The 17,784-nt window shown below is 51.3% G+C and overlaps 1 protein-coding gene across 2 annotated transcripts in view; it reads right to left on the bottom strand.

The window, feature by feature from the left end:
- Nucleotides 1-17,784, bottom strand: part of LOC135391321 (uncharacterized) — a 350,713-nt gene that overhangs the window by 18,053 nt on the left and 314,876 nt on the right. For both annotated transcript variants that reach the window (XM_064621554.1, XM_064621555.1), the window contains exons 8-11: nucleotides 4,272-4,494; nucleotides 3,855-3,919; nucleotides 3,347-3,427; nucleotides 299-484 (exon numbers count right to left, since the gene is read on the bottom strand). In XM_064621554.1, coding sequence (XP_064477624.1) covers nucleotides 299-484; nucleotides 3,347-3,427; nucleotides 3,855-3,919; nucleotides 4,272-4,494 — 555 coding nt within the window. The remainder of the gene's footprint in view (nucleotides 1-298; nucleotides 485-3,346; nucleotides 3,428-3,854; nucleotides 3,920-4,271; nucleotides 4,495-17,784) is intronic.

Raw genomic sequence — 17,784 nt, 5'->3', positions numbered from 1 at the left:
CGACTGTACCCGTAGGCACAAAACTGCAGGTTCTGCCGCAAGTCTTGATATGTGTGCCATATGAGATCTGCTCAGGACTAACTAAGACTAGTAACGCTTGTGAATACTACCTGAGTAATTCTACAATGTGGTTGTGGGCTTCGATGCACATAAAATGTCAATTATGAAATAATCGCGAACCTCGCTGTGCTCCTTCAAATACTATGCACTGATACACTTGGTGATCATTGCTGCTTGATATAGTTACCATTGTGCACCCATCACACAATCTACGAATCAATCATTAAGGAGTACTCACTGGCAAGGCGGTCCTCGTCAGAAGAGGATGCAGGACAATTTGCGAGGAACTCTAGCTGGTGCCTACTTCGGCATCCAACCGCCAGGTCGCGACACGGACCGTCGGGACGCCACGCTGCCCGACCACTTACACGCAACCCATCAGTAGACACCAATGCAGGACAGGGCCTCAGAGTACCTGATGATTCTGATTGGCGAGCACAGGGGAAAGAACACATGGGAGAAAAAGAGAACATATTAGTTTGAAATCTGCGGAGCAGTCACCTCCATTTAGCGTGGAAAGCTATAGGTTTGGTTTAAGAAGGCTTCAGTCAGTGGTCAAGAATATCGTGCATTCTCTAATCCAGTACAAGAAATAGCCGCTGTATTGACCGCCCCAGGGATCCCTAGAGCCAAGTGGTCCTCTCTTGTTGCTCCACTCACGGTACTGCCTTCGCTGTACAATCTGCCTTCTCTTAGCCTAACATTGTACACTCAACAACAACAACTTTATTTTCGGCCTTGGAGAGTGGGGAGTTTCATCGCAACAGGCGATACTCTACCCCAGTGCTTGGTGGAATGGGGGGAATAAAATCTACTGTTGTATCCTACAAACTCGACAACGATGTCACCACAGTGGTCCGTTATCTTTGAAGCTCACTCTGGAGCTGCTGGATGACGGTCCGGTGCGCCCTCAAGTAGAGCAAACGGTAAGACGCCCCTGTAGAGTGCACCATAGGAAGCAAAGAGGGGTCCCCTTGAAGCACACTAGGGTCGACGATTCCCTGAGCGCGGCGTCAGAGCATGGCGGATATTTCCAAGCCCAAGGCAACATGTCGTGGTAGACAGACCGCTGCAGGGGTCTCGCAGACACACGCGTAAAAGAAAAAAGGAACGAGGTAAATAAACCTGACGAGGAAAGTGAGCAGCTGGTGTCTGGAGCCCAGAGGAAGTACGCGACGACATGTTAACACTGTGCCATAGAAATCTAACACGGTGTAAGACTAGAGCGAAAACAATCGACGTTTCGACGCGATATAGTTAAAAAATGCGGAATATCTACTATGGATGAAGAGGAAAAACAACAACAACGAAAAAACAGAAACATTCAATGAAAGTTAAAGCGAATCTCTTTGTTACACGTCATGCAAATAAGAAAGCAACAATTAACAAAGGAGAGCTGTGATATCTAGAGGCAACGTTTCGTAAAAGCTTATGCGTTCAACATGATATAATCTACACGGCAGCGAAGCCGCGCGTTCTAATCCTGCTTCTAATCCTCTTGCAACATAAACATAAGACTCACTGCGAAAGACGATATAAGAAAAGTAATGTATTTTACTTTGTGTCCATTTTGCCTTATCGAAGTCGATTACCAAAGAGACGATATTTACACACAATGTCGTTGTCCGGTACATCGTGAGCGTGGCTTCCATGTGTGGAGACCTAGTAGAGATACTATTGCGAAAGGAAAGGAGGAAATACATATGTTTTCGTCCAATCTCCATAGTTTCACTCATAGGCTGTCATTGTAGCTTCGTACGGTAGGCTATAATTAAATTCCGCGATTAAGTTTGTTTTGCTTCACCCAACAATCTATCCGACAAAGCACAGTTGGTATCCTCCTGTCTGGTGCAAAGTTCCATTCGGTTTTGCTTTCAAGGTGGTCATGCTCGTTTTCCTACAGAAAATGGCATTGCATGTAGATATTCTCACGTGAAGGAGGCTATTTGTCCTTCAGACACAGCACGTTCTACCGGAGCCTTCATGCTGCTTGCGGCACCTCTGTCTTAGTCTCCAGCTCGTGGCGGAACGATCCCCTATCGTCGGTGTCGCGCGCGAAGGAGCGAAATAAAGGCGACCAAGTACCTGTTTAGATTGGCGACGCTCTGTGTCGCATGGGACTGCACTGCTTCGCCTAGGAAGCGATAGGAGAATGTTCCACCTCTGGCTGGAGATAACAGACAAGTGTGTTCGCAAGCAGTGTGCCCTAACCTATCTGAACGTCGTTCAGCTGCCCTGATACCTTGCTTGCCACGCGTTTGGCACTCTATAACAGTTAACGGATATGTATCTATTTGCGTAGCGTCAATTCAATTCCGCAATAGCTACATAAAGACAATAAGAAAGGAGAGAAAACGAAGGAAAGCGCTGCGTTTGAATAGGGAGAAATACCGCAGTCCTAGCGTCACACGTTTTGCTATCGGACATATTATTGAGCACGTTCTGCTGCAGTTGAGAGTATGTAACCAAATGTTGGACACAGCGATTGCTAGTTGGAGCACTAACCCTAGAACATAGAACAACAGAACATGCAACAATACACTGCAAAATGCACTGCATTATTACATATGTAAAGCTGCAAAATGCAGGTTTACATATGACTAGTTTGTGGTTCCATGATGACCTATGCCAACTCCTCGTTGCTCCATCTAGTTGACCCGGATCTGAAGTTTAGAGTTCCGTCCACGTTACCTTGGTCTATCCAAACGCTCTTGCACAGGTTCCATCTAAACGTGCCATACGGGCCCCAATTCCTCCATAAAATTGGGAAGGCTGATTCAGCGAACTGTACACTTTGTGCAACCGTGGAGGACACTGAGCACGTTCTCATGCACTGTTCTAGATACACACATTATGCAACCGATTGGACAACCGCAACTTTGACCTCGTAAAAGTGCTGGGGCCTTGGCCACCTGACAAAAGGGATGCTGCCTTGTCAGCGCTTGTGACATTTGTTCAGAGCTGTGCGTTGGAGTCGGTCAATTAGGACCGTGTGATTAAGTGTGCGTTACTTTAACCGGCGATTTGGCCCTTGGCCGATGGTTATCGTAAAAGAGGCGCCGCGGGTTTTTCTTTTCTACTTTTTCCCATTGGACGGGGTCTGCTTATGGAGGTACCGAATTTGTCGTGGGACGAATTAAATCTCTCCCAATTGTTTTTTTCGTCAACATCGAAATCAACCTATGTCAGCGTAAATGTTATGCTATGTGCAGTGCGTCAATATTGCTACGTGGACTCTTTAAGAGGTTACCAAGAGCTATGACCTCGACGGATGAGGCGTACTTACCAACAAGTGTAATAAAGTCTTGAGTATTTGGCTCATAGGCGGGTGGTAGACAAGCTTCTCGCGCTGACCGAGTAAGTTCGCCTTAAAAAAGGACAGGTAGAGATTGTTACAGTATATCTGGAAGGATTCGCCTGCCATGGCAGTGGCGTAGTACTAAAGACAGATGCTTCGCACAACAAAGCAATTAATTATTCGTCTACGGAGACGAAGCATTTTCTTGAGTCTCGTGAAACACACGTAGTCACAAAAAATGAAACCTTTTTCCTGGAGTGTTATCAGCAACAACAACAAATAAATCGTGACTATGATCTGGGGTGTTATCAGCAGCTTCCTTGGTCATGCGTCATTCTGCTCTCATTGAAAAACCTCGATTTCTGCCGTTACTAAAAACACTATTAAATAGTATTCCTCATGCTCTACTGGGATTACTCATATCTCCAAAAGACATGCTTGTTTCGTCGTCGGTTCATTCAGTCGTATTTGAGAAAATTGAGAAAGTGTTACTCACCCATCTGCATTTCTAGTATATGGTCGTCCCTTCGATGAAAAGTGACGCATACATAGCCGTTGTTGCTGGAAAGGAACGGCGATCTTAAGCAGACTCTAATGTAGTTGTTCTAAATGCGCTAATAAGGAAGCGAATACAGCGAGCTCTACACGGCGTCACAAAAAAAAAACGGCAGATACAGGAAGAAGCTGCTTTCCTTGTCCGTTTTCTGTCGGAACGTTTCATTCCTAACGTCCTGTTGCGAACATCCCGGTCAAGTCAACTGGTCACACTTTTTACCGCGCTACGGCAATGGAAAGCTTTCAGCTATTTCGTTTTCGGTGCATGCGGAAGATCGATTGGTTTATGAGGCGGTACCATTGACCAATATTCTCAAAATGGTACGTTGCATCAAAGCAAAGAGATGTGTGTCCTCACCAGCCCGAAGTGCTGTAGCCTAGTACGGTTGTTGCGTTAGGTGTGGCTGGCGGCCTGTCCTCGATGCATGTAACCCGTACTTCGGCCTGTTCCGAGTGCGCCCTCTGCACCCGAAATGCTTTTTGCTTCTGACCGAAGGCGAAACTGCGGCGACCATCTAACGATCGCCATCTCCGAGACGCAGCCCAGGATGGGAACCGACATCCGGCGTCAGGATGATGAGCTGTAATAGAGGGAACATCTGTGTCTTAAGACTTAAAACAGTGGGATTCTGTTCGGTCTTGACGGTCAAGCTAAGGTAACTGGAACCCTGAAAGAACCGCAATCGTTTCCCTCTTGCCACCAAATTGGTAGACCAACTATGGCTTCCGCAGCATGAATTCGTTGCGTATATCCGTCGTTTCCGAGTTTAACTAAAGACTGTGGAACTTGGAAAGCACCTCAGGATTGCTCGCGTGACTCCAGCGGCTGTTGTACTTCTCGAGATCCAGAGACTTTACATAGACTGACGACGATTCTTATTTAGAGTATGATCTTTGGAATTTGGGATGTACTTCCGGATTGCTTGCATGGGTATACAGCTACCGTGGTGCTTTACCAGCTGCAGAAACTTTACTTGGACTGAGGAAGCCTACCTTTAATTTGACTATGGTCTGTGGAACTCTGAAAGTACAGCAATCACCGGAGCTGCGAAACCTACCTTATGCTGCGGCGGCCATACCTGGTCCACCAGCGCGGCACCAATCAGAAAACGATTGCGGTACTTTCTGGGTTGGCGGTGGCTTCATGTAAACTATATTGCCACGAATCATCACCGAGAAACTTCCAGGGCAGGCACGAAACGGTACATCTCATCCCGACGCATGCTGAAGAAGAAGCTTCCAGACACATCGCCTGCTCTCTGGCAAACGGACGTGCTGTTTCTAGACTTTTCGGCGCGACGCTTAAATCTTTGTGCGCTCCAAGCTGGAGCATTCATTCTTTGGACTCAGTGGTGTTCAGAGAGCTCTTGTGTTTTGCTACCAAGTAGTCTAATAAACCGTTCGCTGTTTATTCAACGACTCGCCGACCCATTTCGCTTCGTGACAATATGTTCAACGTCACCCAGGCCAAAGAAAGCCTGCTCGATGATTCCTCTTCCTGCTTCGTTACGTGAACATATGGAGTTCCGGTATCGCCTGCTTCAACAAATCGCCGCAGAGGATGCAAATAACAGCACGACAACGTTGGCTCAACCTATAAGTGGTCAGCCAGCGTCAGCTCCCATGGGATTGATTGTGGTCACGATTACATAACCACAGCGGTAAAGCCTTGACTGTGATTGGATATACTCTTTGTGAGTGCGTCATGCCAATTACCGTCAGACGCTGTCGGACATATGTCGGCACAGTTCCCTTAGTAGTCGATACACGACGCACATTCCCCCAGAGCCCACCTCTTGACGTTGCCCACCTTGGTGAGGCCGACAACGGCGAGCTCTTGGTGGTGGTGGTGGTTGTGGTGGTGCTGAAAGGGCTCACCGTTGCAGACTGTGTCTGAAAGCGTCTGAGGAAAACCCCAGACAGCACAGGCGGCACCGGGATTCGAACCGCGGTACGGCGAGCTCTTCTATTAGCACCACCACTACCAATTACCAATGAGGCCCCCTGTAGTTTCAGTGACAGTGCGATTCTTGTATTTACAACCATGAGAAGAATGGAAGCACGAGCAGATCACGAAGAAGAGGATTTGATAGCTAGCTTTTGAGTATGAGGTATAGCTAGAGCTATGGGAATGCTAAATCAGTGTTCTCTAGCAATGTTTTCAAGACATATGTTTCGCATTCTCTCCATTAGCGTTACTTTTAAGCACGCTGACATCATCCCACAAGCTACAGGAGCCGTTTGAGTCCGTTACAGTTGATGTTCAAAAATAATGGATATTATAATATACCTAATGTTGTAAAACAGAATTGCAAAAAACTGGTAACTTCCCAATTTATTTCTCAAAAATGCTAGAAGAAATGGTATATATATATATACAGTCAACCCTCGATTTATGAACCTTCGATTTATGAATTCCCTCGTTTTATGAACACGAGCACAGCGAACCAAACTTTTTCCATATATTTTTCCCTCGTTTTATGAACCTCGATATTCGAACAATGAACGGAATTTCTGGGAACCAACTAGGAGTTGCCCAGCGTTTTTGCCCTCAATTTATGAACGGATCGTTCCGAGGTCCACAGTAACCTTCAAAGGGATTATTCCGTGGTCTTATGAATGACGCCTGAACGGACAAAACGTTTTCCAGGTATTGCACCCTCGGTTCTTAACCCTTCGAAATCCGAACAACAAACGGGTTTTCCGGGGTCGCACTCGCACAAGGTGCGACCAAGTGTTCCTGACCTCAGTTGATGAATAAGGTGGTCGCTGTCACCCGGAGATTAATAAACGGAGGTTAAAAATCCCGGAGGAAATCCGAGACCAGTCCAGTGCGAATGTGGTGACACCTCTTCTTTCAAAGATTGACACAGCGGAAGGCATGGTCCAAAGCAAAATTAAACAATTTAGTATTGCATAATAAACAGAGTGTGAATGCGCTAACGTCTGTTCTTTGTGAGATTGATACAGCAGAAGGCATGGTCAAAAGCAAAATTACACAATATATGGCATTATAAACACAATCCCAACTCGGAAAAACTGTTCCATTTGCTCGATAGTACTCAGTTAACGGAATTTTCGGTTTATGAATCCCTCGATTTATGAACCATTTTTCGGGGAACCGAGGGTGTTCATAAATCGAGGGTTGACTGTATAGATAATGCCTCCGCAATTTCGGCAGGATTCAGAATGTGTTGATTGCTTGTTCATAATTTTCAGTTCTCGCGTGGCCGTACGCCATCGACTATAAAAAAAAATAAAAAAAAATAAAAACTCGACCGCATTAAACTATGTGCGCCAACCGTTGCGCCCAGTGGTACCGCTTCTGATCCGAGGACAGAGTGGGGTGTACCCCTTTTTGGTGCCATTATTCTGAATGACTATTGACCTCCTCGTCATGCTCCAATTGCTGTAGCGTAAGGGTACCAGAAGTCTCGTTAACCCTTCAAGATTGAATCAGCTCCACAAAAAGAAGGAAGGAAGAACAACAGGTGGTAATTCGTGACAACAGTCACAGGGGGAATATTGTGACCTTTGTGGCAGGATTGCATTGCTCCAATAGAGACGAGGTCCTTTCTGGGAAACTTCTCTGCAATCTATTTTTTCGACGATGTTCTCGATATATCACCAACAGCTTCCTCAAATTCTATTGACGTCTCAATTGGGCTTTGAACAGCTCCGAGGTACTTCCGGCCATACAAGGCAGCGGAAGCAATCAGTAGGAGATCTCGGGGCGCAGTTGGGCCTCGGGAGTCTTGGCAATCAGTGAGAGCAAACGGATAAGCGGCACCATCAAAGAAGCCTTTGCACTTGTGTCAAGAAAGCCACACTCGTCCCACAACTATTTGAAGCGCATGATTTTAAGGCAGAATGAAACCGTTGTTGTACGTCAGGTGACGTGACGTTGAAAGAAAGAAAGAAAGATAGCCTGGCTGCCAAGAAGGTGGCAAAGTGCCCTAAAAAGAAGGAAGCAAGATAGGAACGGAAAGAGAAAGGAGACGAAAGTACACGCCAGGGGCACACTCTAAGTACAGAACTTCACCTCATAACACGCTCTGAGCATAGCCAGAAAAATGTTTTGGGAGGGGTTCTATGGGAACTTTATGTTTATTTTATGTTTATTTTATTTTGGTGTATGGACCGCAGTGTTAAAGATTGAGAACGAAGAGGAGAATGGGAGCATACGGCGATAAAGAAGATACGGCGCACCTCCTTGAGCAGAAGTCTAAGGAGCTCAAGGATCTCGACACAACCGTTCAAGCAGGAATAAGCGACGAGCAGTTCGAGGAAGATTTCACAGCGGCCAGTCGGTATCAGGACGACATCTGCCTCGCTGTTTCCAAGGCCCAACGCCTCATACGAAGCTCTGCGGTTGCTCCCACAGCTCTCTCCGATCAACGGCCGCAAACTGCACCTTCAATAGCCGCCGGTAGCCACCGGTCAGCCACGGTTCGGTCCGTCGCTCCTCCCAAGTTGCACGTGCCTGTATTATCGGGCAAGGTAAATGATTGGCAGCGATTTTGGGACCACAGCCGGACAACGGTTCATGAGTGTATTTCTCTGCAAAGATAGAGAAGTTGAAATATCTTCTCTCTTATCTGTCCGGACCTGCTAGACGAGCCATCGAATGGATTGGGATTTCTGATTCCAATTACGATACGGCCAGGCCATTCGGACGACAGGCAGCACTCGTGGACGCACACATCGACAAGCTCTCAAGTCTTCATCCTGTAGCAGCTGCGAAGGACGTCGAGAAGCTGAGATCTCTACGACTCAATCAAATTCACAACGGGCTGTCTCAGCAACCTTGGCGTTCCCCAATCAACTTACGCGGTGATACTGCATCGCGTTGTGATGCGCTGCCTCCTTGAGGAACTGGCCGTCGAGTTTCGGCAACGGCAGATCGAGCGCGCTGAAGCGACCGGCCCCACCACCGGGTCCACTGCCTCATAGTGTGTCACGAGCGACATCCTAACCGCAGAACGGATCAAAGCCGTCGAAGTCGTTATGAAGTGTCTTCGCAGTCATATTGTCACGGGTAATAGGCGAGCGTGAAAGGACGAAGACGTTCTCTTGCGTGGATAGCGTTCTCTCTCCCTCTCGTGCTGTCCCAATAATAAACAGACTGAGTCACCTCCAATTCTCTTAACATTTGGTGGAGGTGCTGGCTCTCCCCGAGGGAACTGCTGCCGCCATGGCCATCGACACCCCAGCCCCGACCTGCCGACAGAGCGATGAGGCCCAAGATGTCCCGACCAGACCAGAAGCCCCAGCCCCGTTGAGAACCGACGCATGTGTCAGCGGCACCCCGTTATGGCTCAGCTCCCGCCCTCGGACCACCGACCAACCTACCAGCGAGCAGCACAGTGTCCACATCGTTGCCGAACATCATCCCAAGCCCTGTGCTTTGTTGTCCATGTCGCCACCATCTTTCAACCCGTTAGCATCCGCGCCGCCGACTCCATCTTCCACCACTGTCTCTTGACCATTGTTCATCTCCGTTGTCACGTCGCCTTCCACCGTGCCCGGGAGGTCACGTCTTCGGGAGGGGGGGGGGGGGGTATTGTGACGACGATAACGACGACTCATGCCACGCGACTCATGTGACACGCATTCTCATTCTGTCCATTAAACCATTGCCATCACCACGCTAGCTGTGCTGCCCGTATCAATATAGAAAGCCGAGAAGATCGCCGGCTCGCCCATCGCAAGCCTCCCACACGTGAATCTTCAGATTCCTTCAGTGATGCTCCCCGACAGCCTTGTCCTTAACAGCACGATCGACACCGACAAGCAGTCCTCCACGGAGTTGCCCGCTATGCAACAGCACTGCCCATGGGATAACGGAATGTCAAGCCACGCTTCCTCCGTCTGAAAAGCGAAGGCTTCTCGCGGCCAATCGCTGTTGCTTCAAATGCGGCAAACGCAACCATTTAGCGCGGGAATGTCGATCGTCGAGATCACTCACATGCATGACATGTCGTGGGCACCACCTTTCACTGCTTCACAACATTCAACCAAGTCGTCCTGAACGCTTTCCGGCTGCCGTCAACACCATCCATACCGCGACACGGGGTCACAAATCCAGATACCCAACCGGGAGCATCGAGACAGTTCAAGCACATCCAACTCACCGGTGACCACAGCAGTGTGCCTCCGACGAACCCAGTTTGTTTTGCTGGAAACTGCTCGAGCTTTCGCCATTGGAAACGGCGGCAGTAGTCTTGTTCGGGTGCTCTTCGACACTGGTAGCCATCGTTCCTATATCTGTCAACATGTCGCCACACAGCTCCAATGCCCAGTTCTTGGCACGGAGAGCATAACCGTATACACCTTTGGGCGTAGCAAGACTCCAACAAACGTACCATTGTCGGAGGGTGGCCTTGACGCACAGGAGCCAGTACCATCCAGAAACAAATACTTTCGAGGCACTAGAAGTTCCTGAAGTGTGTACGGTTACCAATAACTTCTTGGACGCAACCCTCGTGAACGAGACGCACGACCTGGGTCTGAACATCGCCGATGCATCGTCTCCCGCAGACCCCGTCGATGCGGTCATCAGCATTCTGATTGGGTCGGACGTTTACTGGACGATGGTAACCGGCAGCATTCGACGTCTCCGACCGGATCTATCAGCTGTGGAAGCCCGTTTCGGATGGGTGATTCACGGATCCTATCCTCACTCCACATATGCTCAGTCTACAGTAGTCACCGCACTCTCGCTTGCGTGCGGGCCAATAGAACTGTGGCGGCCCGTGTGTGATGACGCAGACATGCCTCTGCTGCCACGCGCTACGGCTCTGGCACGGCAGTTCTACCGGCACCGTCCTAGCGTGAGGCCACGCACATCTGCTCGCTGGGACATTCCATCATCGCCGGTCAGGACTCATGTAGAGGAACATCACCTCCTCTACATTTGGTGACCCGAACAGCGAACACCATGGTCGGCATAATTCGGCCCAGTACCATCCCAAATTTCTGCAAGCCCACCTCCGAAGCCATCTCCGAAGGTACGGTGCATCGTTCTACCGAGGAACCGCTAGGCGACGATGTCAATTCACCACGGCTCCACTCATCGCAACGCACGGCCGCGCAACACCATGGCTCTACCCAGCTCGCTCATCTACTCAGCTCGCATCGCCATGGCCTCTCACTCTGCGTGACGTCGCCACATGCTTCGCGATGGCACTCCTCGGGCTTTCACCAGCGGCACCTTCACGAGCATCACGCTCCCATACCGGTCGCGGTACGCCGCTGGCGGCTGCATGGCCCCATCCTCATCGTCATGCCATTCCCAAGAACCCTGCCCGCCTTGCCTTCCCATCAGGCTTCGATACAGAGTGCTGGCAGCCCATCCAATGGCGCTAAAGAGGCACCGAGACCAACGTTCCACCGGGGACCCGCACGGAGGCCACCGAGTTCTACTCCCGGTCTCCCCGTGCTTCGCGATGGTCCTCCCCGGCACTCTCCTTGGCGACAGTACGAGCTCACCGCTCACGAACCGGTCGCGGTTCTGTCGCCCCATCCTGCATTACGTCCTGCCTACCTGCCTACTCTGCTCTCCACTTCGGCCCGCCTCTGGAACCCTCCCGGCCAGCTCTTGTCTGCACCGTTCATCCCGCCACTTCTGCCCACTCAGCACAAGACGCAATACCAGCCGTCCCTGTTCCACGTGTCGCCCGTCTTCCTCTTCATGTATCGACGCGGACCCCAACTGCTAGCTCTACACCGCTCCGCGTCTGAGGGAGTCAGTGATGTGGCGGCCCGTGTGTGATGACGAAGACATGCCTCTGCTGCCACGCGCTACGGCTCTGACACGGCAGTTCTACCGGCACCGTCCTAGCGTGAGGCTACGCACATCTGCCCGCTGGGACATTCCATCATCGCCGGTCAGGACTCATGTAGAGGAACACCACCTCCTCTACAGAACCCTGTGACCTAGACCCAGCTGAGATGTGGAAGCTGGACACCCTTGGAATCACTGACCTTGTCGACGGGAAAACTCCAGCACAACACCCAGCGCAACAACAGTTCGAAGTTTATGTCACGTTTCAAGGAGACCGGTACCAGGTACCACTCTTCAACAAGCCCTCTTGTTGTGGAATGTTGACTGATAACCGCAGCATCGCGCAGACGAGAACCTGTGAGACTGCTGTGAGACTGCTCTCGCAGCTTCGGCGTCTTCGACACGTAAGCACACCTAAAGCAGTACCACGAAACCATTTCCAAATATTTTATCGAAATCCACGCAGAGAAAGCCCCGGATGTACCTCAGGAGAACCCCTACTACGAGTATCTTCCTCACTATGCTGTAATCTGGAAGGAAGCAGTGACAACAAAGGTTCGCGTGGTATTCGACTCTTCGTCACACGTCAGCTGTGCCCCATCATTAAACCAAGTACTCCATAAGGGGCCCAACATAAACGCAGACTTACTGCTTCAGTTGGTGTCCTTCCGTTGTTATCCTATCATTCTCACCGCGGATATCCGGAAAGCGTACCTACAGACCTTAATTGGTCCCGAAGACCGCGACGCATTGCGTTTTCTGTCGTCAGAAGATCTTCCATCTCCAGAAAACCAATGCCCCCAGATCCAGGAGTGGAGAATGACTCGTGTCCCCTTTGGAGCCGCATCTAGTCAGTTTCTCGTATCGGCCACACTTCGCCACCACTTCGGTAGTGTACAATATAAGTACCCAGCGGCTACAGAGCGCCTTCGACACACCTTCTACGTAGACGACCTCATCGTAGGAGCCACATCAGAAGACGACGCGTTTCAGATTTATCGCGAGGCAGTCACGATGCTGCAAGAAGCTGGCATGGACCTCCGCAAGTGGTGCTCCAACTCGCCGACCCTCAGCCGTCAATTCTGCCAAGATGGCGTACGATACAGTGAGCAGTTAGGAGACGAATAAGGTCCTCGGGTTGCACTGGCATCGTCCCACCGACGAAGTTACCTGCACTGTGAATGGTATCTCGTCATATCTCGCAAACCAGCCCATCACGAAGCGCACCATTCTTCACGGCGTGGCACGGATATTCGATCCACTCGGATATCTCTCACCGTTCACAATACGAGCCCGCTTAGTCTTCCAGTCGTTTTGGGCACGCGATGAAGGATGGGATGATGTATTGCAGGCCCCGCACCTCATGCAGTGGGCGGACTGGTGTTCCGAGCTACCGCTCTCAAACTCGATAAGTCAGCCGCGCCTTCTGCCTTCGTCGTTGACTTCATCGGACGGCAACGACGACATACACGTGTACGCTGACGCCAGCTCCCGCGCGTATGGAGCTGCAACCTATCTACGCACATTTGATCCACAGGAACACTGGACCGCATCCCTTCTCCTTGCCAAGGCACGTGTAGCACCGGTCAAGAGTTTCTCTCTTCCGCGCCTGGAACTCCTCGCGTGCCTCATCGCTGCGCGGCTGGCTGCGCATGCACGAAAGATGCCACTACTATCACCGCTGCGTACGAAGTTCTGGACAGACACCACCGTCGCACTCCACTGGATCACAAGCGCACAGTCCCGGACAACCGTCTTTGTTCAAGACCGTGTGACCGAAATTCGCCGGTTGACAACAGACTCCGCATGGTAGCATTGTAAGAGCCGGGACAGCCCAGAAGATCTTCTAACTCGCGGGATTTCTGCTCATCGCCTACAGAACGAGTCTCTCTGGTGGCACGGACCTCCATGGTTATCTCAGGCCCGCGATATTTGGCATTCCGAGTGGTCCGATCGTCCTCCGTCGCCACCACCGAGCACTGAGGACGCTCCCCTGCCATCGATGTGCAACGCTGCGTCAGCAGTACGTCCTCCACCTGTGTTCAGCTTAGATCGTTACGGCACTTCCAGCCGAATGTTTCGAGTCACTGCATGGGTTGCCAGGTTGATCAAAAACGCCCATCCCAGAAAATCACACAACCGCGGCCCGTTAACTGCAATCGGGATCGCCGAAGCGGAGCTATACTGGATTCGGCAAGTCCGAAAGGAAGTCTTTCACGAAACCCTCGCAGTTCTTCGTCGTGCCGATCCACTGCCCCGTCCCTCACGACTCGCGGTACTGCGGCCTTTCCTGGATATCGCCCAGATCCTGCGTGTCGGCGGTCGACTAGCTCAGCTTCTTGATTCAGACAGCTTGAAACATCCTATCAACTTACCAAACACGCACCTGTTCACGCGTCGCACCGTGATGCACACACATGTACGCTTGTGCCACGCAGGGGTCCAGACGACGTTGCTTGACATGCGCAATCGCTTTTGGATCCTGAAGGGGCGTCAGGCAGTGAGGTGTGTCATCACTAGGTGCTTCGTACACTGCCGCATGGAGCATCGACCAGAGCACGCTCCATTCGCTTCACTTCCGCGTGATCGTATAACCGAGTCTGGCCCATTCCATGTCATCGGCGTGGATTTCTGTGCCCCCCTTTATGTCAAGCAGGGTCCGACTGTCACGAGGAGTTACGTCGCACTTTTTACGTGCGCCGTCACACGAGCCGTCCACCTGGAACATGTTATGGACATGACCACTGCCTCGTTCCTGCTCGCCTTTCGGCGCTTCATCGCGCGACGCGGTGTTCCATCCGTAGTAGAGCCCTGCACGGGCACGGGTCCCCTACCCTTCCCGCGGGCCGGGCCGGGCTTGTCACTGGCTGTGTGCTCCGGGCCGGGCCGACAAAGTACGCCAACACCGCGGGCCGGGCCAGGCCCGGGCCGACAAAAGATGCCAGCACGGCGGATCGGGCTGGGCCCGACAAACACGTTTCCGAGAATCAGGCTTGACCAGGTCACGCAGCTAATGGACGTTTTTCACAATGGCCTATGCGCATGCGTATGACCTTGAGACGGCGGGGAGGATTATCTCCGTCTTCACTAGATGGCGCAGTATGGGGACGACAGAAGTGGGGAGCAGTGGGGAGACCTCGCGAATGGCGCGAGCTTGTTGGCCCCACTCCGGTCCGGTTTTGGTCCTTTGTGCTACCCACGTGGATTTGTTTTGACGAGCGCCGAGTATGGTTCGTTGGAGAGCCGCTAGGATACGACGCGTATGTGGACAATGTCCATTCCACGCAACGGAGCTATTATTTCATGTCATCATGCTTGCGTCATTCCTGTGCATAGTATTTGCAAAAACAAGCAAGGGAGACTGCATTATGCGTATGATTCGACCCTCTGTAACAAAGCTTCAAAGCCACTTTACATTGCTCCTGACTCCTCACGTATTTCACGAACACGTTCGCAAAGCTTGGTGAGAGGGGTAAGGATTGGACTGAGGAGAGGAGGCATCCACTACATCCACAAAACCTTGGTAGTGTAACGGTAACGCGCTTGCCCGCGTGCGTCCTGGATTAAATTTGGTCTGTTGTGGTGTCAAACCGACAGTTCTTGTACGAGGGGCGTTCAAGTCACGGTGGTTCAAGTGAAACCGGGACTTTCTATCTCCTGAGTGTACAAATGGCTCGCGCTACTTCTTTTTCGTCATTTCCACACGGGGCAGGCCTCCGGGTTCACTACGTGGTGGTCCAAAGTTTATGCAAAACAGAAGACACGTGCTGGACAAGATGGCCGACAACGAGGTGAGCGCGCACATCGAACAGCGAATTGTAATGAAGTTTCTCGTGTATGAAGGCGTAAAGTCATCTGAAATTCACAGAAGACTTCAGGCTTAGTACGGCCACGATACACTTAGTCGCAGCAAAGCGTTTGAGTGGTGCAAACGATTCCGAGACGTGCGTACATCAGTGCAGGACGATCCCGGCCGGGGCGGCTCAGAGCCCAGTGTGAGAGTTCCTGAGAACATCCAACTTGTGGAGCGCCTGATCCTCAAGGACCGACGTTTAACATGTCTCGACCTGGCTCGAAAGACGGACCTCTGTGTGGGAACGTTGAACACTATCATTCATGAACACCTCCAATTTCGGAAAGCTAGGCCTCATCACCAAAGGAGTCCTCCTACAGGACAATGCACGCCCGCATACCGCGCATCTCACGACACGCACCTTACAGGAACTTGGCTGGGAGTTGCTGCCACATCCCCCTTACAGTCCAGACCTCGCCCCCAGTGATTCCCATCTCTTCAGGCCACTGGAGGCGTTCCTTGGGGGCCGCCACTTCAGCTGCGACGGCGAGGTCAAGAATGCGGTCCGATCATGGCTGCTACGCGCCGGTAAGAATTTCTACGCTGCTGGCATCCAAGCCCTCGTGAAACGCTGGGACAAGTGCATTAGTGCAGCTGGGAAGTACGTTGAAATAAAACTAATTTCTAGCCTATAAGTTCACTTTACTTTTGCGAAAAATGAAAAGTCCCGGTTTGACTTGAACACCCTCGTATGTTTGTAGCCGTGTCTTCTCTTCTTATAAATTGTCTTATAAATATGTGTGATAAGTGCTAGAAACGCTACGTCACATCTGAAAATGCTAGGCTGGGATCTACGCCGGGCCGGGCCCTGCCGGGCTCTATTCCCTGAGTCACCGGGCCCGGCTCTATTCACTGGGCCATCGGGCCGAGCCGGGCCGGGCTGCATAAAAACTTGAAGGTCTGGGCACGGGCTGGGCCGGGCCCGGAAAAGCCAGCCCGTGCAGGGCTCTAATCCGTAGTCTATTCGGACAACGCCCGGATCTTCCAAGGATGCGCCGGTATCCTCTCCCTCCTGCCCGCCGAAGATGTGCAAAACTTTGCCGCCAACCTTCGCATCACCTGGAAGTTCGATGTTCCCTACGCACCTTGGTGGGGCAGGTGGTGGGAGCGGATGGTTCGGAAAATGAAAAGCGCACTGAAGATCTCACTTGGACGAACCTTCAGACCTTTGAAGGGCTCACCACGTTGCTGCACGAAATTGAAGCGGTCATAAATAGTAGACCTCTAACCGGTGTGAGTTCTGATCCCAACGAAGCGCCACCAATTACGCCTTCTCACTTATTAACCGGCAGCAGAATCAGTCCAGCTCCCGGCAACCTCAGAAGGGGAGCGGGTTGGGACGACGACGCTGCACAGGCTCGGGGAAGAGCAGCTGGAAGCTATCGCGATGTTTTGGCGGCGATGGAAGAGAGAGTACCTCCTCCAGCTGCGCTCCGCCCACTAAAGTTCCCACGGTGACTCAACGGCATTGAAGGTGGGTGATGTAGTCATAGTGGAAGATGACTCAACACCACAGCTCCTCTGGAAAACGGCAATCGTAACCGCCAGCCACCCAGGTCGAGACGGCGTTGCGAGAGCATTCACGCTAAGACTGCCGAACAAACGACATATCGTGCGCCCTGCGCAGCGACTCTACCTAGTCGAAGCTAGCGTAGATCCTGGCACCGGCGAGGATGTTAAAGACCGAGAACGAATAGGAGAATGGGGGCGCGGGGGTCTCGCGCTTTGGTTATTCTGTTGTAGGCTGAGCTACAGTTCAGTTCACGGCTAGTAAAGTCAGCTGCTGGTATCTGGTCTGGTCTCCTTTTATCTACACGCAGTCCTTTAGGATGTGCTCGATGGTCTCAAGCTTATGGCAGTGCTAGCAATTCGGGGCATCCATGGCACCAATTTGGATGAGCATCGATTAGCAAGCGCTGATCCGGTCTGAAGCTTGTGGATCGTTGTATAGGTTTTATAGGGACCCCTGCCACGCGTAGATGCAGCCGATGATTTACCATGATATCATGGACTCGAGGTTGCTCTGTTTGGAGTAGTTCTGTGACGAGCATATGTCTGTTCCTGTCATCCGATGTTTGTGAGTGTCACAAAAAGGCGCACGGCTCTTGTTTTCAACAAATCTGGTTAGAGAACGATGTCACTCGGGATGACGGTTGGCTCGGAGCGTGTTATGTGGTGAAGCTCTGCTTTGTGAGTGTTAGCCTAGCACTGTCCCGACATAGGGGCAACGTC

This window comes from Ornithodoros turicata, chromosome 4, assembly GCF_037126465.1.
Source record: "Ornithodoros turicata isolate Travis chromosome 4, ASM3712646v1, whole genome shotgun sequence".
NCBI lineage: Eukaryota > Metazoa > Arthropoda > Arachnida > Ixodida > Argasidae > Ornithodoros > Ornithodoros turicata.
Note: the sequence above shows the minus strand (reverse complement) of the source record. Positions and strands in the feature narration are given on the sequence as shown.